The sequence below is a fragment of the Mandrillus leucophaeus genome, unplaced genomic scaffold (assembly GCF_000951045.1).
Source record: "Mandrillus leucophaeus isolate KB7577 unplaced genomic scaffold, Mleu.le_1.0 Scaffold484, whole genome shotgun sequence".
NCBI lineage: Eukaryota > Metazoa > Chordata > Mammalia > Primates > Cercopithecidae > Mandrillus > Mandrillus leucophaeus.
Window position 1 is genome coordinate 1,567,045 of NW_012105187.1, and position 22,525 is coordinate 1,589,569.

The following is a 22,525-nucleotide window of genomic DNA, read 5'->3' on the forward strand; positions in this document are numbered from 1 at the left end:
GCTCTGTTACCCAGGCTGGAGTGATCACAGTGGTGTGATCACAGCTCACTGCAGCCTCTATTTCTTGGGCACAATCAGTCCTCCCACCTCAGCCTCCTCAGTAGCTGGGACTACAGACATGCACCACCACACCTGGCTAATTTTCTGTATTTTTTGTAGAGATGGGGTTTCGCCACGTTGCCCAGGCTGGTCTTAGACTCCTGGGCTCAAGCAATCCTCCTGTCTCAGCCTCCCAAAGTACTGGGATTACAGTTGTGAGCCACCACACCCAGCACATATTACGTATATTTAAATGTGTATACATATCCACAGAAAAGCCTAGAAGGATATATTCCAACAGTTAACAAAAGGTCCTGGGGATGGGATTAAGATGAAGGGAGAGAGTAGGTATTTCGCTTTTTTAGTTTATATACATTTGTAAGACTTACTTTTTGGAATAAATAATGAGTTTTATCATAATAATTAAGGATCACAGGCATTTAAGAAGTAAATAATATATTAGCATCACTGACTCTTACCTGTAATTTTGTGTTTCTGTCTGGGTGTTCTTTTCAGTGAAACACTGTCTTCTTGTTAGGCTGCTGCTGTTTTTGACTTGAGTATATGATGTGAATTATCACCTCTCCATATCTGTTTTTCCATCAGTGTCGTCGTAAGAGTATATTTTCACGGAAATATTAAGAAACATTAAGCTAGTGGTATTAATTAGATTAATTCATCCCTCTTTTTAAAGGTACAAAACTCTTTTTCTGTAAAAGTCAAGCTGATGTATGCAAATATCAGGTTTTCAATTAATTTCTTCTGGCTTTCTGGAAGGAAGTGAAATTATTGTTCATAATTTCATTTAATCTGGACTAAATGTTTGGAGTATTGAATTATTGCTATGACTTTCATTTGATGGTTTTACGTATCTACTTTAGACGCAGATAATTGAATATTATAGTTCCAATTGCTTTAACATTCCACATTAGTGAAACAATGATGTACACCATAGTGAAAACAGTAACGCATTTATTTTCCTTCTGTTTGTACTTCAATTCCAAAAGTTAAGCATTAAATTGGCTTTAGTCATACTTATGCTTTGATGATAGTCCAACTTCTTGGTGTGAAATCAAGATGTGAAGAAAGTTAGACACACCTGTGAAAGCCCAGCTTTCAGTTTCACACATGTGGGTAATAACTTAGTCCAGTTACAGTTTAACTAAAAAAAAACAATTTGTTTGAAGTATAATTAGGTGATAATTTTAAAATGTGCTAAAAAATTCTTTTTGGCTGAAAAATTTTGATAAAGTGTATAGTTAAGATGAGGTGTTGTGTCTCTGTCAATAAAATATGCATGGATTAATTTATAGTCCCTGTCATCTTCTCCAGCCTTCAGCAGTGAATATGCCTGGACTGTATGGGGTGACTGCTTGCTAGGCAGGCAGAGTATTCTGTTCTTCTCCTTGTCTGTGGCATATGATTGAGTCAGGAGTGTTGGTAAAGTCCTCTTTGAAGATGAAGCATAGAATAATGGCACTCAAAATATTTTATTCTTTTTATCCTTCAGCTATTTGTCTCTTGCCTTCAGTGAGTGGCTGCCGCTAACCTAAAGACAACATGCTGTGTTATTACTAACATACTGGAGGGAGCTGTGCACACACAAATGACCCGGTCTCTTTTTGTGCCCTGGAAGCTTGTCTTCCCCAAGGTGGACTCTGTGTGATCCACGGAGCCATCAGAAGAAATCACCTTTGCTTATCAAGTTTTTCTCCTTTATCTTTTAAAGATGTAACTTCGCTACCTACTATTTCTCCTACTTGAAATATATTCTCCTCATTGTAATTTGAGAAACAAAAGGATAATTTTATGCGGACATTTTCAGTGTTCATGCTGAAGCCCTGGTGATCCTTGTCAACTTGAATTTATGCATTTTTCTTTCCAACCTGAGGCACTTCGTTTAATCAGATGAATTTCTGGCCTACCGGCAGTCAGTTATTTCCTAACATATTAGGTGGCAGATTTTGTGGGATTTAATTTGAGCATAATCTTATAGTGTACAGATTGCTTTGAAGTTTCTTCAGGACTCACTAAACCTTTTACACATCAATTTTTCTGCCCTGTATGGGTTTTTCCAAAGTTTAGCCTCCTTAAAACAAACAACAACAAAAATACCTTATCAGCTTCACTGCAGCACTCCACTTAAAACAATAAAGTTTAGTTTGTTTTCAAGTGCTTTAAATCCATTGATGTTTCTAGGAACTTTTGGATGAATGATCTGTTGACCACCTACCCAAGTTTCCCGGGGTGCCCCTGGGATCTGCCCTGGTGTCCAGGGATTGTTTTGCCTCCGCACAGCCAGTTGGGTGCAGTGACTCTCCATTTCTCTTTCTCAGTGCAATCGCTTCAATACTGAGGGCCTGGCTTGACCAGTGTGCAGAAGACTTCCGAGAGCCCCCTCACTTCCCTTGCTTGCAGAAACTGCTGGATTATCTCACAAGGATGATGCCAGGCTCTGACCCAGAAAGAAGAGCACAAAATCTTCTTGAGCAGTTTCAGAAGCAAGAAGTGGAAACTGACAGTGAGTACTTGTGTGTTCACAGTACAAGGCTAGATTCTGATTCTCCAGCCTCCACGCTGGAGAAAGGTTCTCCCTGTGCTCGCTAATAGGAATCTTTAGTACCCTCAAAACAACATGCTGCTGGAGGATTGGCTTGGGTATAAAATTCTCAAGGTTACTGAAGGACTAATTATAGAGCCTAGAATTTTAGACAGAGAAGGGGATTTTCAAGACTACCTAGTCTGGCTCCCTCATTTTATGGATGAGGAAACTGTGGAAACTCCAGCTCAGAAAAATTAAGTAATTTCCTGGTTTCTTCTGTTACCAAGAAGAAGGTCTCCTTCATGAACTTTAATCTTCCCTTATCAACATGTACCATGCTGAACCTGAATTTGCATTTTATTACCTGCTTAATGGCTCCTTCTATCCTTCCATCCCGACCACCCCCATCTAGCAGTCAAAGAATGAAGTCCAGTTCTGATCCTGCCCTCCCAAAAGCTTGGAAAAGGTGTTTGGCCTTCAGTATGGAAAAGCATCACTGTAATGGGTCCCCTGTCAGTGCAGATTATCGTCATTTAGCGTCTCTAAAGGCCTCATCAAAGGAAGTTTCTGTGGCTGTTTTTCCCTGAGGAATTGACCTCCTATTTTCAAGGACAAAGGAAAGGCAACCACTGCAGGCCATGAGGTGCTTGGAACTATTAGGCTTTGAAGAAAGTCAGAAAGAGGCTGGGACAGGCTTCCAGTGTGACGTTGTATCCCTTCCCTGGGGTGCTGGGTGACAGTTGCCATGGTGGCTGACCCACTTGGAGCTTCTGACAGGCATTTCCCTGAAGGGATGGCTGACTTCATCAGTGAGGGAAAGGAAATGTTCCTCAGAACCAATAAGGAAAAGCTGTATCCGCTCCAAAGAAAATAGACCTAAATTCCAAACAATACCTGCTGAATTTCTTGTGGATGGGGGACCCAGAGAGAGGGAAATGCAGTTGCATCATTGGAAGCTGACTGCCAAATACTCTATATCTCAGATGACTTCATCTGCCAGGAATGTTTGAATACCAGGGGCACTCCTCCAGCTGCAGACCTCAGCTCCCTTCAGGGCCTCCATGCCTGGCTTTGTGCTGGAGTGGAAAACGCTGTGTTGGAGCCCAGCTCTCCCCATTGGGGCTGCCCCTGGCTCCGAGCCTAATTGGGGGAACCGGTGGGACCAGTCATTCATTGTTTCCAACACAGTGACTGCAAGGCAGAGCTCATTTGGCAGGCTGAGGCAGGGGAGAGGGAGATTGCCTCAGTTCCCATGTGCTTGTTTTACCCAATTTTACTCCTGCAGAAGCAGCAAGCTCTCCTATATGTTTTTAAAAAGTAAAATTATGCTTCATGTTTTTACTTACCTCTGGAGGAGAATCAAAAGCAGAAAACAGTGAAGGCATGGACTATGCCCCAGAGAGAAAGGATCATGTAATCTTCATGCACAGCAACATTATAGACACACATTGAGCTGCTGTGTTTGCTGAATGAATGGATGAATGAATGAATGGAAAGATCAAGCCTTAGCACATACCCTCCTCCTTGATTGAAGTGGGTTAGGCTCTGCATTGCAGGGCAACTGGGATATATGTATGTATTTGTTGACAGGGTAGGGGAGAGGCCCTTTCTGAACCTTTATTTGGGATCCCAAGTTTCTAATTACTCCACTAAATGAAACAGTGCCAGAGTTGTATGGAGGAAGAATTATGAAATTAGATTGCTTAACATCCTCCATGTCATGGGGTTTTAGCTTCCTTTAGCTTGTACCTGTTTGTGTCGCAGACTCCGGGGATAGGCAGTGATCCCCTCCTATGTTTTCCAGTCATAATCCAACCCCATTCGCATCTGGACCTTCAAGTCCAGGATAGAGGGGCAATCCTTAAATCATATACCTGCCACCAGCGTAGGCAGATACCCACATGCTGCCCCAAAGGGGAAGTGGTGTAGGGTCCACTCTCAGAAGCTCCTTTTCCCTGGAAAATGAAGAAAAGCCATTGTGACTTAATCCAAGATGCCCAATAGTCTTTAATTCTACAAAGAAAGAAAGAAAAGGCTCAAAATATAAGCGTTCTGGGGGAGTAGTAACATGCTGATTTACATTTCTGCTAAGATATAACTGAATGTAACTAGAGTTTTCTTTCCTTGAGGACAGGTTTGACAGGAAGCAGTGCGAGGAGTGTGAAGGGGCTGAGGTTGGGAAACAACCCGAGCAGTGGGGAAAGGTTCCAGGAAAGGAAGGCTGGGGATTTAAGTCAGAAAAACTTCATCAAATTTCAGTCTTTCCAAATGGAGACTGGAGGTCCTATTCCAGGTGTGGGCTCTTCTGCTTTTTATTCGGAGTCCTGGGTATGGATTTTCTCCATGCTGTGCCCTATGTAATTTGCTAATTGATGATCTTGTCTGTGATAGGTTCAGGTGAATTTAGTTGAAGACTGTTCTGCTTCACGCATTCTTAGCTTTGGGTGGAAGTTGAAAGTGACTGAACATTTTGAGAATTTTGAGGGCTTCGTCAGCATTTCTAACACCAAAATGGCTCATTTTATTGCCCGAGTCTGACCTGCCTTCATGACGAGTCCTTCCAGGCTTCTGGTTATAAGTCGCCCAGCAACCAAGAATTGCATGGTTAGGGTTTAGGAGTTAGTTGCATTAGTCCTGGAGCTGATCTGATCAAAGAGTTTGCAAGAGCCCTAGATGAAGGACTGTCTCTAGACTTTGCCTATCCTGGTTCTGTCCTTGGCTTAGGAGCCAGTGGTTTGTCAGAGTGAGAGCATGAGGGCTCTGGTCTTAATAGAGAATCCAAGAACAAGCAGAGATGGGAAGATCTCCATTGCTCTTAGATGTGTTGTGCTTGTGGTTGTCTCCCTGAGAGTGTTCTGGAGGATTAGCCTTCTTCTTCCTAAATAATAGAAGTCTGATGACTCTATAAGCAAGACTATATACACTGGCACCAAATTACTAATCTTTTCCATATGTGAACAGATGGGCTTCCCAACACGGTCTCCTTCAGCCTGGAAGAGGAAGAGGAACTGGAGGGTGGAGGGTCAGCAGAATTCACGTGCTTCTCAGAAGATCTTGTGGCAGAGCAGCTGACCTACATGGATGCAGTATGTCTTCTCTTTGTGATCCAGTGTACTTTCACTTAAAACATGGGAGAGTGATGGCACTGGTGCCCCAGAGAAAGCAGTGGGATAATGTGATTTTAAGTTTTTTTGAATCCCTGAGAGAGGCTGTGCCTGCAGATGCAGAGTTAAGATGTGACTTGAATCAATCATCTGAATAATTCAGGCCTGAGCTCTTCTTGCAACTCTAGGAGAAGGTGCTTTTGGAGCTCAAGACACAGAGGGAAATAAGAATTCGAATCCCTGTGAAACAAAATCTGCCTTGTTCTGTGGGTATTTTTCTCCCTTTACACTCATAAATATTTCAAGATCTGAACTGTTTATTTGGAGGACTGTAAAGGGATCAAAGTATAAGTTAGGATAAAATAAATTCACAGAATCCACATGTGATTGTATCTGGCTCCTCATTTCCACGTGTGCTTTCTGTACTTTTGAAGTTCGAATATTTTTGTGAGCTGGACATATTTGAGTATGTCAGTCACATTGCATAGGTCGGCATTAGCTGATAAATACAAGAGGACTGTGAGGAGTTATCGTGGTAGCTTTAGCTCTTCTGCTTTACCACTTTTGAGAAAGCAGCGTGGAACATGGTGGAGATTTTCCTTCTAGTAAACATTATCGATGAGTATATTAATTATTTACTTTTGTCTGTTGAAATGGACACCATGAGGCAAATAAAGTAGAAAAGGATTATTCAGGCATTCACAAAATTACCAATTTACAGATGACCCAGATGATCTGCTTTGCCATATGAAATGTCTGTGTTGTCCTTAAAGTCAGTTCCTCTTTTGTTCCAGCAACTCTTCAAGAAAGTAGTGCCTCACCACTGCCTGGGCTGCATTTGGTCTCGAAGGGATAAGAAGGAAAACAAACATTTGGCTCCTACGATCCGTGCCACCATCTCTCAGTTTAATACCCTCACCAAATGTGTTGTCAGCACCATACTGGGGGGCAAAGAACTCAAAACTCAGCAGAGAGCCAAAATCATTGAGAAGTGGATCAACATCGCTCATGTAATTGTCTTTTATAAAATATTCTTTGTGTTTGGTAGATGCAAGAGACTACTCCATCACTTTGTTTAAATGGTTTAGCTGTTTGGTTGAAAAGGCAGTCAAAAGACCATATATGAGAGCCCACTGGGTTTTTGTTGTTGTTCCAGAGTAAGAAAAAAGTTGCCTTTCTAAACTTGGCAGCTTATTTATTTTCCTCTTTTTAAAAAAATTGCTCCCCTGCTCACTTCTTCCCAGTTATGGGTTCTCATACTGCTGCCTCTCCAGAGTAAGACATTCTGTCTGCTTTCCCCTTTGTATTCACGACAGACTGAGTGTTGGTTTCAGCACCATGTTCAGTAAATATAAATGGATGGTCTGCATGTCAAAACAGACCGCTCTTCAACCCAGAGTGATTACCTATGCCCCCTCCTAGTACCTGGAGGCGTTACATCTTCTGCAGTTTTGAAGAGCTGGTACTTTCTCAGAGTCCTGAATCTCTTTTCTAAAGGACAGAGACACTTACAGAGATCTCATATTAATCTGAGGTCATATCTCATATTAATCTGAAGTTGGAGGGGAAGAGTCTATTCCTAGGTCTGACTCATCTTCTTCCAAGTGTTGGAGTCTAGTCTCTTGGATGAACTGCTTACATACCATGGGACCTCCCCTTCACAGCATCTTATGTCATGACTGAGAAAATGGCAACAGTGTGCAGTCAGTGGCCCACCAAATATTTTGTGAACTCCTAATGTGTGTAAACCACAATATTATCTACTTAGAGGACATACTAGGATAGAGCATAATTGTTTGTTTACAGGAACCCATACTCAAACAAGGAAGTTAAGATACACTGGAATTATCTCAGCCTGAGGCAGTAGAGGAGTGGGGCCATGGGAGATAAGCGCTGTAAAAGTGGAGGAGAGAGGAATCATTTCTGATTGGGTGATCAAGGAAGGTTTCACAGATGAATTGACATTTGAAATTAACTTTGAATAACAGATAAGATTTTTGGTATTTGAAGAATAGAGGGGTATTTTTTTTTCTAGGCAGAATAAATTACATCAGCAAAATAATGATTGTGAAAAATTATAACTATGAAAATATCATAGTAATTTGTGTTCTGGGCTCTATGGGTCAACTCTCAACCAAAACAAATTTTGCTTTATATCCCCTTAAATATATTTTTCCTTCAGCCCCTATCGATAGGGCATAATGTTACATTCTCTTTTGTTGTCTTTGATTAAAGAGCAGAGACACAATTGTGCCAGATAATTTGCCTTGTTTTGAGTCTTCAGGTAGTCTGTTATTACAGACTTCTTAGTGTATGACAAAAGGCAGCAAGAAACAAAGAGTATAAGTTGCATAAACAACTTATTATATTTCTCCTATTCTAAATCGAGCTTATTGCTCAGCAAGTAAGAGATACAAAAGAAGTTCTGAGTGAGATATAGCGTGGAAGTTCTCTGTCTTTTTAGAATGATAAGGAATTTTTTTTTTTTTTTTTGCCATAAATGTCACAGCATGTCTCAAAAGCAGACTGTCTACCCCAATTCATTCAACTACTTTGGCTATAGTGACAATATAACATCTGTGTATATGACATAGTGGGGCTCAAGGGATGACTTTTGGTCCAAATTGAATATAAATTGTGCATTATGTGGTAATAAGAAATGCAAGTTGAAACATTTAGTATATTTCAAATCCCATGTCATGTGCTAATAATAAAGCCAAGGGCTTTTACTTTTTTTGGTGATATCACTTCCTAATATTGAGTATGTTGTATCTTTTGCAATTGTGTAGGGAAATATAATAAAATAATGAGACTCACCAGTGGTTTGCTACCAAGATTTATTTTGCTTTTCCTGCATTCACCGTAGTCAATTTCTATTGAAAGAATGTTTGAAAAAGAAAATTTTTCTGACTTAAAATGACTGTATTTTCTTGGACTGCCCTTAATGGTATGTTTTTACTTTTGCATCACATGTCCTGGAAGATGCCTCTTTTTCTAGAAATGGGGCCAGATGCCTTTTGTACTCCTTTAAACCCTCAGTTTAAACCTTTTTTTGAGTAATGTGTTCCATATGTTTATTTCAATTTGCATGATATATCTGTGCCTGAGTTCCTTTTTTTATTGCAAGTTTCCTGATTTTTAGAATATAACTTTTGTGAACCTTTGTTGAACCATGCTCCCATAGGCTTAGTTTCCAGATTGCAATTCAGAACATTTCTCTTGTTCTCTGTCTCTTCCCCTCCTTCCCTCCCTCCCTTCTTCCCTCCCTTCCTCCTTCCCTTCCTTCCCATCTTTCCCTTCCCTTCCCTTCCTTCCTCTCTTTCTTTGTTTCTCTCTTTCTCTCTCTCCTTCTCTCTCTTTTTCTCTTTATATCTTTCCAAATAAGGGGAGGACATTGAGGCATTTAAAAAGGGTGGACATGACTTTTATTAAGTACTTTGGCATTTACTCTAAAGAAAACGTTTGAGGGTTTGTTTGGCATAGTTTTCAGTGTCCAGATTTTGGCAATGCTAACTTAGAGTGCTGTTTTTCCTTCATATTCAGGATTAACATATCTTTGTGGAATGATTCTTGAAGTGATTTACATTTGTACCCAATCACTCTGGGACCTCTTACCTGAGATACTGTACACAAAGCCAAATACGTGCTCACATGGTGTACTTACTTGTAAACACTGGGCCTATTACACTGTCACGTGCCTGTATATGAAGCATCTCCTTTGACATAAGGCCTGGTCCACCCTCCTCACATTGCTACCTTCCCCATGCCAGCCAAGAATGGGACTTTCTCTCTGTCTGTTTTGCTGTCCCTACTATTCAGTCACAGGACTTTGACTCCAAGGTCACTAACTGCTGATGCTATAGGATCCTTATGGTAGCTTAAGTTTAAATAGGGAGCCTCTCTCTTTACCCAGAAAATGGCATCCAGAATGTTTCCTGTTCTCTTTCTGTTTTGTTTTAAAACATTGCCAAAATGAATTTTATTTTAAAAGGCCAAGTTATTTTGGAAGCATTGAAGTACCAAGGTGTTTTTGAATGTTTATGGTTGCAGAACAAGCCAATTTGAAACCAAATGAATGTGTATAAAAATATCCCCCTTGGCTAAGAGCATAAAAGCCAAAGTTCAACTTGTGGTGAATTTTTATTGCCAAATTATATACACCTCTGTGGACAAGGGTTGGTCATGAGCTGTTCAATACCATCTGACCTCAGAGTGGCTGCTGCCCACCTCATTTTGTGGATCTAAAGATCTAAAGTGCATATTTTTAGGACGTCTGTGTGCTTTCAGCAGAAGAAAGTTGCTCTTTCTAGCATAGCTCTGTAGACTTACCTCCATTAGTGTTTTTACTAGGAAAGCTGGAAACTATAAAACTGTAACAACAACACAAAAAAATATATTGACAGGAGAAAAACAAGCATACTGTGCCAAAATCTATAAAAGTGTTTCGATGACTGGGGTGGGTGGAAGGAGCCACTTTTTGATGTTCAGTATTTATACAGCTGCCTATTTAGTGGTAAGAACTCATAGCAGCTGTGATACCTCTAAAACAGGAAACCACCAAGTCACTGTAATATTGATAGTTAAATGTCTTTTATGTTTTAATCACTCCCCATGCAGGAATGTAGACTCCTGAAGAATTTTTCCTCCTTGAGGGCCATCGTTTCGGCACTGCAGTCTAATTCCATCTATCGGTTAAAAAAGACTTGGGCTGCTGTCCCAAGGTAAGTTCCCAAGTGTCTGCTCTACTTTTGTTTGGCCGGAATAATTAGTTGTTGTGATGGGTCCTCACCTTCAAAGCTCATATCGCATAACTGGATAAACATATTTGAAATCCTCTGTGTGTTTCAGGCAGGGTGCGTCTTACACATAATCATTAATGACTTTTGAGGCAGGGCTCGTGCAGAAATCAAACTCATTCTAAGTATACCAAAGCCAAGGTTATTGGTTTTGGGGATGATCTGAAGGATGTACTTATTATCTGGATTTTGAGGGATAAAGTCATGGAGTGATGAAGTTACAGCAATTTGCCATTACTTCTGGTTATTTTTCAGACTCACTGCAAAGCCCTAAGCTATTTTAGGACTCAAGGGGTAATGTGTGCAGATAGGACATTAGTTCTTGATGTTCAGTAGGAAACTATTTAGTTGTCCTTTTAGTTTCAGCATTTTAAAAGCTATCTTATTGGCATTAAAAACCTTTAAATGTTCTTTTCTAAGTACCTGAAATTATTAACTGGCCACATCCTATGCTGTTTTTCTTCAATATTTCTTGGTGCAACCTTTGGAATAATTAACAACTCAATTTCCTGATTTTTGCACTACTGCCATCTCTTCCATTTCTGGAACTTCACTGTAGATCAAAGAACTTTGTGCAAAGGAAGGAAAGGTGAGGGAGGGGGAAGTTCTGATTCTCTGTCACTACAGATTTAGAGGCTGGGGATTGTGTTGTGAGTACAACTAGGCCAGCTACATTAAACAAGTCTGCCCAGGTTTGAACTAGTCAGGAATTTGGGCTACTTCAGGGAAGAATGTATAAATTCTGTATGGTCTATACCACATATGGTATAGTCAGTTTCAGTTAGGAGGAGCGGTAGACCAGCTGGCTTCCCAGCCAGGCTGCCTTAGTGGGGCAGAATGGAAGGTCTAGGTCCTCAGTTTCATAAGTTTACTCAGAGTTGATCAAGCCCTGAGGGACTGACACTGTTTGAATTTGCAAGAGCCCCAAGCTGGTAAACCAGAGCTTCACAAAGTTATGCTGAAAAATGAGTGCCACAATCCTCAAGCTTGCTGATAAGCTCATATTCTCATTCAGGAGATAGTCCACTTGGTGTAAGCCAAATTATTTATTAGGTGATTCTTTGATGGGTAAAAAGAAAAAAATAAAGTGGATGTTTATAATGCCTTATGTTACAGAGCTGTAGAAGCCACAGCTACTTGCACTCCAAAGCCCGTGCTTTGTTTCTGACGCCAATATCTATCAGTAGAAGAAATGGCAGGCTTTTCAAAGACCAATGCAATTTTCATGATTATTACTCTTTTCTTGGGTTCTTTCTTCTCTGTTTTGAATAATCAAGGTGATTGTGTGTATTAAAGACAGATTAGTTGGTTGATTTTCCTCTGCACACATTTCTCCTTAAGAACGATGGGGTCATATAAAATCATTACTTGATAGACACTGGTGAAATACGATGGGAAAATCAGAAGCATGCAGTGTCCCCGCCCTCCACACCTCTACTTCACCTCCTCTTTCCCTTATCACCACTCCCCACTCAACTGTAGTATCAAAAACAAAGGGACAGTCAAGTGTTAAAATGCAGCCTTACTCGACTGATTGCAGCCTTGTCTGATTGCCACGAAAGGTAATTCTTTGTTTGTTGAAAAAAGAACACTAAAGAAAGTCATGTAAGCAGCCTAAGATTTCTTCCACAGCAAGTTTGAGACTAAAACATGAGCAAAAAAATTAATGGACTTGTATCTTAGTCTCCTTGGTTGCCATATGAAAAGATTTATTCTAGCTGGATTTTAAAACTATTTTCTAAAGACAAATGAAAAACCCTCTAAGCTGCATTCTGTATGACATATGTTTCAGGTTGTTTCTTAGTTGGTTTGCGTGTGTTTTAGCGAGGACACTACAGAAGTGTCACAGTTCCTTAGAGAACACACTTCTATATCAGCTTCACATGTTCTCTATTGCAAAATTCAAGGAACAGTGTTAAGATAACTTATTTGGACATGGTGCATCTATACAATGGAATATTTTGCAGGCATAGAAGGAGTGTAGTACTGATACATGGTGTAACATGAAGGAATCTTGAAAACATGCTAAATTAAAGAAGCCAGCCACAACAGCTACACATCATATACTTAGATTTGTATATGAAATGTCCAGAATCAGCAAATCTGTGGACACAGAATGTAGATCAGTGGTTACCTAGGGCTGGGGCTGGGAGGATGGTAGGGTCACAGGGTGATAGCTAAAGGATAAAAGATTTCTTCTTGAGGTGATAAATATTCTAAAATTGATTATGGGGATGACTACTCAACTCTGTGAATATAGTAAAAAGTATTGGACTGTGTACTTCAATGATATGTGGATTATATCTCAATAAAGTGTTATTTAAAAAAAAAAAGAAAAGAAAAAAAGATATCTTATTTGGTTATCACTTTCCCTATAATCCTTCACATTTGTTGCTTTAAGTAGACAGAGAGGATACTTATTCATTTAGGGCCACATATAGTTAATTTTGAAATGATTTTCTCCAAATATGAGTAGCTTAATGATTTTCTTTATTATTTAGAGTAATATTACACTCACTATAAAACAAACAGGCTCTTAATAATATGTTTTTTTATAATAATGAAAATGTTGCATAAATAGTGATATTGCCCCTGTTAATTCTTTGTCTTCAGAATCATGCACCCATTAACCCTGGAGGGTGTGTAGAGAAAACCACGAGGCTCACAGAGATGTAGTATCCTGGAAAGGGAGAGGGCAGAGCAGATGCTTTGCATATGTGGTTTCACTCACTTTCCCAGCAGTCCCATAAAAGCACTGTCATATTTCCCTTGTAGAGATGAGACAATTGAAGCTCAGGAAAGTTAAGCAGCTTGTCCAGGATCATTCAGAAAGTGAGTGGAGAGTTGCAACTGAACTCACCACCTCTGGTTGCAGAGCCCATCCCGGTTCCACCATTCTCCGCCTGTGAGCCAGCAAATTTGGCTTCCATACCTGCAACTCTCGGCAGTTATTCGTGGAAATTTGGGAAAATCCCTGGTTCTGGCATCTTCATCTCTAAAGTTAGGGGCCTGGCCAAGATGACCTCTCAGATCTGTGGGCTCTGTGTGTGTTGCTAACAGTCTTTTTTTTTTTTTTTTTTTTTAACTCACTGACAAGAACATGTCCTAATTGAACAACTTGATGCCCCAACTGAATAATGCTTTTTTATGATTATAATATGCATTGCTAGGGAAATATACCTCTCTTCACATGGGCCAAGTCCACCTTAAAAGAAATAAAAAGTCATCCCGCATAAAAAAATTCATGGGCCTCATCTGTGCTTGCAGTACCCACCAACCCTGAGAGGAGTACAATCCCTCCTTAGACGTGCGTCCTGAAGACAGCTGGGCCGAAGGTGTCGGGTTATTCCTAACTCTTCATTGTTAATATTTTCTTAATCCCTTTTCATAGAGACCGAATGCTGATGTTTGAAGAACTTTCAGATATCTTCTCAGACCATAATAACCATTTGACCAGCCGAGAACTACTGATGAAGGTGAGGCTCTTAGTGAGAGTGCTGGGTAGTGCTTAATAGCTCTGGAATCCATTCAAGGAAGAGTAGCGTGAGGGCTCCTCAAGTTCCTTCAACCCCAAAGAAAGCCTAAAGTAACTAGAAGGCAAAAATTTTTTAAAATGCAGAATCTAAGAAACTTGGGGCTGAGAAAATTCTAAGTCCAGTTGAGCTCTCTCTTTCTACCTCCCTTAGCTTGCCTGTTATGCAAGCAGATTGTGAAACTTGAGTTCATATGCGTATGTACCTCCTTAACAAGCTACTCTGCAAATACCAAGTGCTGGCAGTTTGGTGGGTGAGAGGCCCTGGAATATTCCTTCTCAGCAAAACATCTCCTAGAATGACAGAGGCCAAGCCTGCCTGCAATTCCACATCCTTTATTTGGACTAAATTGCACAATCTGTCAGTCAGCAGTATTTATTGAACACCAAATAAGTGCTGACTTCTGAATGACACACTAGATAAAGATATAGCTTAGTTCATTTTATCTCTCCAGACATTTGTTAAATGCCTAATATTTGTAAAGCTTTGAACCTGCCTCTAGAAATATGAAGATGAGTAACACAAACACTGTTTCCTGGAGTTTACCTTCTAATTGGGGTATACAGACACTAAACAACAAGAATAAATAGTCAAATAAAGACAACTAACAGGTTGTGAACAACTATCAGAGGGGAACTAGCATAGACCAAATATTATCCTCATAGTCTTTCTATAAAGTAGATTTTATCATCATCATTTTGTAGATAGCCAAGACTCAGACAGGGTAGTAACCTGCCCTAGGGCATACAACCAATAGGTGGTAGAGCTAAAATATGAATGTATCTGGTGAGACTCTAAAACCTGTGCTTTTATCACCAAGGCAAAGCTATTTCTTCTGACCTTTTTAGAGTAGGGTGCAGGATGGATCAGGTCCAGCTTCATAGAGAAGGTAAATTAGTAGTTCAATAAATATTGGTGGATCACCCACTAGGTGTTGGAGATGTAACCATATTAAAGGCAGTGTTTGATCTTAAGGGGATTACAGTCTCATGGAGGAGGTAAAACATTTATAAAATAGTGTGCTATGTCCTACCATAGGGGAAAGTCCTGAACTGGGCAATCAAAAGTTGTGATTCTTATCCTTAATCTCCTTTTCTATAAATGGGAGCCAATCGAAATATTTGGTCTGTTGACTTCATAGAATTGTTTTGAAGATTCACTATGGTAAAATACTTGAAAGTGCTATGCAAATATAAGTTATTTTTTGTATTTGGTGAGCTATATTCATGTAAAACCAAAGTATGCATAACAAATGAAAATGAATAGAGAATAAACTGCATATTTGAGCTTAGGGAAGATAGTTGGAGTAGGAGTGAAAATAGGTAGAGGTGGGGTTAGTAAGAAAAGCATCCAGGTGCTAACTCTTAGGTTAGTCGATTCTGTAAGGGCATTTGTTATGGTCTTCATGACTCTTCCTGTCCTATGTCCTACTTATCCTTCATGTTTCAGTGTAGACTCCTCCTTTTCTGGAAGCCTTCCTTCATTCTCAGGTCTGATTAGGTGCCTTCCCCTATGCTCCAGAAGAAGCTGTCATTTCTCTGTCCTGGCACTTGTCACATGCTCTATTGCAATTGCCTATCTCTCTACTGGTCTGTAGGCCTCTTGCAGGCAGGGGCTGTATGTATCTTTTCACTTTGTATCCGTAAAGTCCAACCAGTGCCTGGCATGCAGTAAGCGTTCAGAAGCTATTGTTTGGCTGCATGAATTGATGGGTCTTATCATTCACATGACTTTTTAACAATATGCCCACTGTTAGCCCTTCTTGGAGTAGGTGATATGAGCAGGGCAGTATGTGCTGATGTCTGACTTTAGTTTTGGACTACCTTATTAACTGCACACTAAACAATGATTGCTGAGATCGTGTTACTCCCTGCTTCACACCCCCCTGGCTTTGCACACTTTAAATGGAAACCCATCTGGCTGGAAGGAGATGGCTTAGTGGTCTCCCTGTCAGCAGTACGAAGCTAGACTAACTGGAGCCACACATTCAAATCCAAATAGCCCTGAGTCATCCTTCCAAAGTAGATAAATTGAATACTGAGCAGCTCATTGCCTGGTGGCAGCCTTCTGGCTGAAGGCTTAGAAGCAAAGCTGTATCTAGACATTAAAGATCCCATAAACCTTTCTTAAATGCAGACGTTACTCCAGTACTCTAAATTAAATTTCTTATAGATATGACTCAGATTCCAAAGAAAGGAAAAACTTGGCTGTGAATTCATATGGTCTGTGCATTATCATTAATGATAGTGAAATGCTTTGGGCAGTCCATGTATATCTGTAGGTCCCTTTCCAGTCATTTTTGTTAATCATTCTTCAAGTGAAGCGTCTAATTCTGAGTGTAAATTGTCAGCACATTTTTTTTTTAATGGAATCACAAGGTACTTAAGTTCTCAAAAGAGTCACTAGGAAAAACTACTGGCCTCTGTTTCTAGTTACTCCTGGTTTTATACTGATTTGTAGTTGGGTAATAGTATAATAGTTTTATTTTATTTTTTGTAGAGATGTAGTCTCAGTATTTTTCTCAGGCTGGTCTCAAACTCCTGGACTCTTAGTTTTAAATGACCTAACTTCTCTTCTTCTGGGAAGATGTAATGTGCCACTTATATAATATGGCCCAGGCAACATGATAATTAGCAAAAATCTGTGGTTTTCCTTTTAATTGTTTTAAAAAACTGTTTCATCTCCTCTCAAAGACTATCTTAAACCTGCTATGTCCTTATGATTTCTGAAACCTGGGTAATTCTAAGCAGGTGAATTATAGTCTGGAAATTTCAAAACATCAGGAAAGAAAGCAGAATGCCACCAAATCTTGGTTCTCGTGACTCTTGGTGAGAATTTTTTTCGGTTGACTTTATATAAAGGACTGCTGGGAAGTCCCAGAAATTCAACCCTGATGGAGACGTATGTTCAGTGACACTCCAAAACATGCTAAACTCAAAGTTAGAGCAAGAGCCTGTTACAGCTGTGACAATTCTGAGCTATAATTGCTGGTAACTACTGAGCTTAAGTTAACCAACATTTATTGATATGGATCCAGAGTCTAGTAGAAAAGTTCCATCTAGACCTAGTAGAAGAGGGCCCTCTGAAGTCCAGGAACAGCATGGATGAGGGTAGCTGAACTCTGCTAAAGATGGATATAAAGAAAAGGTGAGACTTAAGCAAGCCATTTGCACTACAGAGACGGAGAGGGAAGAGAAGGGCAGAGGGGGGAGACAAAAGGAGAGAGAGAGGGAGAAGGAGATTGATGGAGGAAGAGGGAGATTTGGCATTTATCCAAACATAGGTGGTGATTAAAGTCATGAGATTGGATGGTATTTCCAAAGACATGAATACAGCAAAAAGCAAGAGGAAGACTTTGACAAGAAGAACAATCATTAAGAAAATATGAAAACAGCAGAAGAGCCAGGGGGAGAGAATGAGTGATACAGTCACAAAAACCTATGAAAACTTTCAAGAAGGTTCAAGGGATTGGTGTTGCACGACGTTGCAGAGTAGGAGATTTGGGGCTGAGGAAGGAAAAACTGAAACTGCTGGATGTGGCAGATAAGTGGATTTTCAGTTGACACCTCATTTGGAATAATTGGGACTCGTCAGTCTTTTTAGATCTCTAGCAGGGATGGAATCTCATTCTCATGAAATCATAAAGTCATGGAATCAACCAGTCTTGTAGTTCCCCATCTCAGGTGTTTCTCTCTCCTGACTAATGAGAAGGTTGTCTTAAGTCCTCTTTTGAGATCCCTTTCACCTCTGTTATTCTGTGATTCTTAGGAACCTTTGAACTTTTCAGAAATCCTCTTTAGGAATTTTAGCCATGTCTACAATAATTTCTGATACATTATTCCTCTGCCCATAACTGACATACTGAAGGGAGACCAGAAGGACCTACACACCGGAAAGAGGTGGGCCCTCGTACTCAAGTCAGACATAATTGATTTCTCACTCTAAGCAAATTCTCAAAAATGTGGGAGGACTCACAACTATCTAGCACAGGAAAGACGCATATTAGGCTGCTTTCTTTTTTTTAGAGGTAGGGTCTCACTATGTTGCTGCGGTTGGACTTGAACTCCTGTACTCAAGCAACCCTCCTGCCTCAGCCTCCTGAGTAGCTAGGATTACAGGCACACACCACCATGTCTGGTATAGGCTGTTTTCATCCATCCCTGGGAAAAACAATGAGTGGGAGATCATTAACTAGTAGCTCTCTTTATTATCATTTGTGATGGGAAGAACTTAAATAGATAATGAGTCACTGTGGGTTCTGTCCCAGTGGTGTACCTGGGACCTGAGTTAAGGCTGGTGAGAGATGGAGCATGTTGGTGCTCTGTCACTATCAGCAAGACCAAGCCACTGAAAAAAATCCTTTTGCGGTTTTATAGTAGTGGAAGGTCATGTGCTCTGGTAATACATAAATCTCAGGAAAAGTGACTAAGGAAAAACTAGTATAGAAGTTATATACTACTGAATTGTGCAATTTACCCCCCATTCATGCAGTTCCTGGAAAATGAGAACTTAGCAAGACCCCACAACCACAAAACCAAAAGCACTTAATGTTCAGTCAGCAAACTCGTGATTACTCTATGTAGAAGAGTTTGTTGTTACAATAGACAGGAGGAGAGAAAGGGTAGCCATGTGTCCTCAGGCACCAGGAGGAAGGATTGATTTGTAAGAGTTTCAAACCTGAGAGGCAATTTAGAAGAACTGACCGGGGGCTGGGGATGTGTGAAAGTTCGGCTTTCATGGATTGGTCATGTAGTACAATATTGGACTTCCTCAGAAAACTTCTGGTGCAAAAGTTTCATTTAGCTAAGAAATACTACAGAAGTAGTCCCTTTCTTTCACAGAATGCTGGCACATCCATGTCAGGCCAAGATCAAGAAATCACAAAATGTACAGAGGAAGTCGATCATTGTTTTCAGGATATCTGATTACTTTGAGTTTAATTTGGGATCTGTAAAAGTGTCTTCATTTATGCGAATTGCCTGGCTTATATTGATGATTACTTTCATAACCAAGTCAGGTAATCTTCTTACAAAGTAAAGGGAAGGCTGGGTGTGGTGGCTAGCTCACGCCTGTAATCCCAGCACTTTGGGAGGCTGAGGCAGGTGGATGATCTGAGATCAGGAGTTCAAGACCAGCCTGGCCAACATGGTGAAACCCCATCTCTACTAAAAATATATATATAATAATAAAATAAAATACAAAAGTTAGCCAGGTGTGGTGGTGCATTCCTGTAATCCCAGCTACTCAGGAGGCTGAGACAGGAGAATCACTTGAACCCGGGAGGCAGAAGTTGCAGTGAGCTGAGATTGCACCACTGCATTCCAGCCTGGGCAACAGAGCGAGACTGAGCGGTTTTTTTTTCGTCTCAAAAAAAAAAAAAAAAAAACGAATTTGAGGGAAGAACAAGAAAATCCAAGTCCACCAGCCTCATTATAAATAGACAACTTGCAACAAGCCAGCCAAGTATTTGCATAATATATATTGTGAGAGCCTGCCAGAGGCCTCTTCATTTTGCATGGCATTCTGAGCGAGAGTTATGCAGGGTTGTGTGTGAGAAACTAGATGCCTCTTTACTTCTCTCCATTGTGGCATCCTGTATCAATTCCCTCTGTGTGCATTTCTGTTTCTTAGGAAGGAACCTCAAAATTTGCAAACCTGGACAGCAGTGTGAAAGAAAACCAGAAGCGTACCCAGAGGCGGCTGCAGCTCCAGAAGGACATGGTATGTCTGGCCCTCATCTTCCCTGACAGCTCACAGAGGAGAAGGGGCGCTTGCGGCTGGGCTCCCACATGGCACTGGCACCTTCAGTCAACAGGGCACCCAGGTTTCCAAGAAAGGGTCTCCCATTCTCTACCCCATTTGTTCTCAGCAGCCCTGGGAGGTCTGTAGGAGACAGATGATTACCCCCATTCAACCAGTAGGAAGTAAACACTGGGTTGCAAATCCTGTTTTCTGGCAAAGTTGTTTTCTGAAGGTGAGCGGGAGTCTACAGCAGGTAGTCTTCCTCCCTCTTGCAGTCTCTTCCACCCCCTCCTGCACTTAGAAGCTGCTCCACCTTGGCCTGAGGGCCTCCTGATTTTCCTACTGTAGTCATCTTCTGATACGTGGTGACCAAGGAGAAAGAGTGTCTTCTCCACAGGGCCCTGGTCATTGTACTCAGAGATCCTTTCGTTTGTTCTAAACCCTCTAGTCATTGCCCAGCTCTCCCTACTAATCCCAAGGCTAACCAAATCTTTATAGTTTTCAATATTTAAAGGAGCATTATGCCTCCCTCCTTAAGACTGAAAGATAGTTATTATCAACTTTAACTCCACTTTAAACTTCCGACTGTTAGCACAAAGTATGGAAGACCAGAGGGAGGAGAGTAGAGACTGACAGACTCTAAGTATTCTGCTTTAAGAGGGTTTCCTCTTTCTTTGGAAGGCTGAGCATAAGTAAGAAGTGTTTTTGGATGATAGGACTCTTCTGCAACATGAAACCTATAAAACATTCACAGTGTTACAAACTTTTTTGGTTGTTCAAAGACAAGCTAAAAATAGCTGTTACCAAAAAATACGTTATTTTAGTACAGGATGAGACCTTGTACACAGAATGGGAAGGGCACACTGCAGCTGACAGTGAGTTCCTGAAGGACAAAACCCTCCTTGGTATGAACTTCACAAAGCAGTTCTGGCTGAGGAAGCAGCCAGCCTCATGTCAAGTAACCTGGCTTTACCCTGGTTGAGCCTTTGTGTTCTGCTAAAATTTCCAGAATTAGCTCGATGGGATTTAGGATAAGGGATCCATAGGGACCCCTTTTTACTTTTCCTTTAGGACGGTTAGTGCCTTGGTGGCTTCGTGAAGAAGAGAGATGATTTTGAAGGAGATTTAGTGAAATGAATATAGTGTATCCCTGCAGTGGTAGGTAGAAGTGCCTTCACCTTCATTTCCAACTTTTTATTCTGGAATGAGTTTAGATTTACAGAAAAGCTGCAAAGCTAGAAGTTCAGTTTCCCTCATTGTTAACATCTTCTAAAACCATAGCACATTTGTCAATACTAAGAAACTGACACTGGCATAATACTATTAACTAAAATCTAGACTTTGTTTGGATTTCACCAGTTTTCCACTAGTATTTTCTTTCTGTTCCAGGACCCAATCCAGCGTATCAACTGCATTTTGTTGTCTGTCATCCCAGTCTCCTCTGGTCTACGACAGTGTTTTCTTGACTGTTTTTTATTACCTTGATGGTCTTAAGGAGTCCATCCAGGTATTCTGTAGAATGTTCCACAGTTTGAGGTTGTCTGCTGTTTTCTAGTGATTAGACTGAGCCCCTGGATTTTTAGAAAGAATATCACAGAGTGCAGTGTCCTTCTCGTCATATCACATCAAGGAGTGAGTGAATGGTTTCTGTGTGACGTCTGGTGTCATGTTGATGGTGACACGAATGATGGTGATCTTTATTACTTGGTTAAGGTAGAGTTAGCCAGGTTCTCCCTTAGAGGTTACTGTTTTTCTGTTTCCCCCCTCTATTCTTTGAGAGTGAGTCACTAAGTCTAGCCCAAGGGGTCATTTTAATAGTGATGCTCCATACTTTTGTGGTACATACTTCTCGGTGTGCAACAGCCAGTGGTGAGACATTGACTATCCAGTACCATTCCAAACTACCAGGAATGTCCCCATGCTCTGAGAGAGAACAGATATCCTTCTCATTTGAGCCAAAGCAAAACATAAACCCCACTGTCAACACTTTTGAACAGATGTGTATGATCTCCTGGCTTTGAGGCTTGGTTTTCATGATTTCACAAGTTAGACATTAGATCATGGAGTTTCTATCCTATTTGTGTAGAAATGTTAAAAATGTTACTCATGGAGGTTAGCACCACTGGCCCCCAGTTAGGCCTTAAATACATCCATTTGCTCCAGCTTGAAGATTCCTAAAACCCTTCAACTTTTCAATAACAATAAAGACAGTTTTGCTTTGGTTGCTCTTCAGGGTGTGATGCAGGGAACTGTGCCCTACCTGGGCACCTTCCTGACTGACCTGACCATGCTTGACACTGCCCTGCAGGACTACATTGAGGTGAGTTCCATGTGAGTGGTGTGATTGGGCCTGCAGCCTTCCTTCTCACTGGATACCCCAAAGAGTAATTAACTTCTCTTAGTATCTTTTGAAGGTCCAAAAGTACATGGCATTGTGCTAGCTGCTAGGAGGAATACAAAGAATAATACCAAACACTAACACCAGAAGTGGTTCAAAATCCAGTGGAAGCAATAATATATCAAAATAAGCAGTGAACAGTAGTAATAATAGAAATTCAAACAAATGCACTGAGAGAACACGGGAGATCACAATTATTATTATTTTTTTTGAGATGGAGTTTTGCTCTTGTTGTCTAAGCTGGAGTGCAATGGCATGATCTTGGCTCACTGCAACCTCTGCCTCCTGGGTTCAAGCAATTCTCCTGCCTCAGCCTCCCGAGTAACTGGGAGTAACCACCACGTCCAGCTAATTTTTGTACTTTTAGTAGA

General features: G+C 40.7%; 1 protein-coding gene across 5 annotated transcripts in view; it reads left to right on the forward strand.

Moving 5' to 3' along the window:
• The window catches only part of RGL1 (ral guanine nucleotide dissociation stimulator-like 1), a 299,547-nt gene that overhangs the window by 248,883 nt on the left and 28,139 nt on the right, over positions 1-22,525 (forward strand). For 4 of the 5 annotated variants that reach the window (XM_011995346.1, XM_011995343.1, XM_011995345.1 and 1 more), the window contains 7 exons: positions 2,376-2,560; positions 5,543-5,667; positions 6,480-6,695; positions 10,303-10,406; positions 13,873-13,957; positions 19,646-19,735; positions 21,990-22,076. In XM_011995346.1, coding sequence (XP_011850736.1) covers positions 2,376-2,560; positions 5,543-5,667; positions 6,480-6,695; positions 10,303-10,406; positions 13,873-13,957; positions 19,646-19,735; positions 21,990-22,076 — 892 coding nt within the window. The remainder of the gene's footprint in view (positions 1-2,375; positions 2,561-5,542; positions 5,668-6,479; positions 6,696-10,302; positions 10,407-13,872; positions 13,958-19,645; positions 19,736-21,989; positions 22,077-22,525) is intronic. The other variant, XM_011995347.1, reaches the window with a different exon arrangement.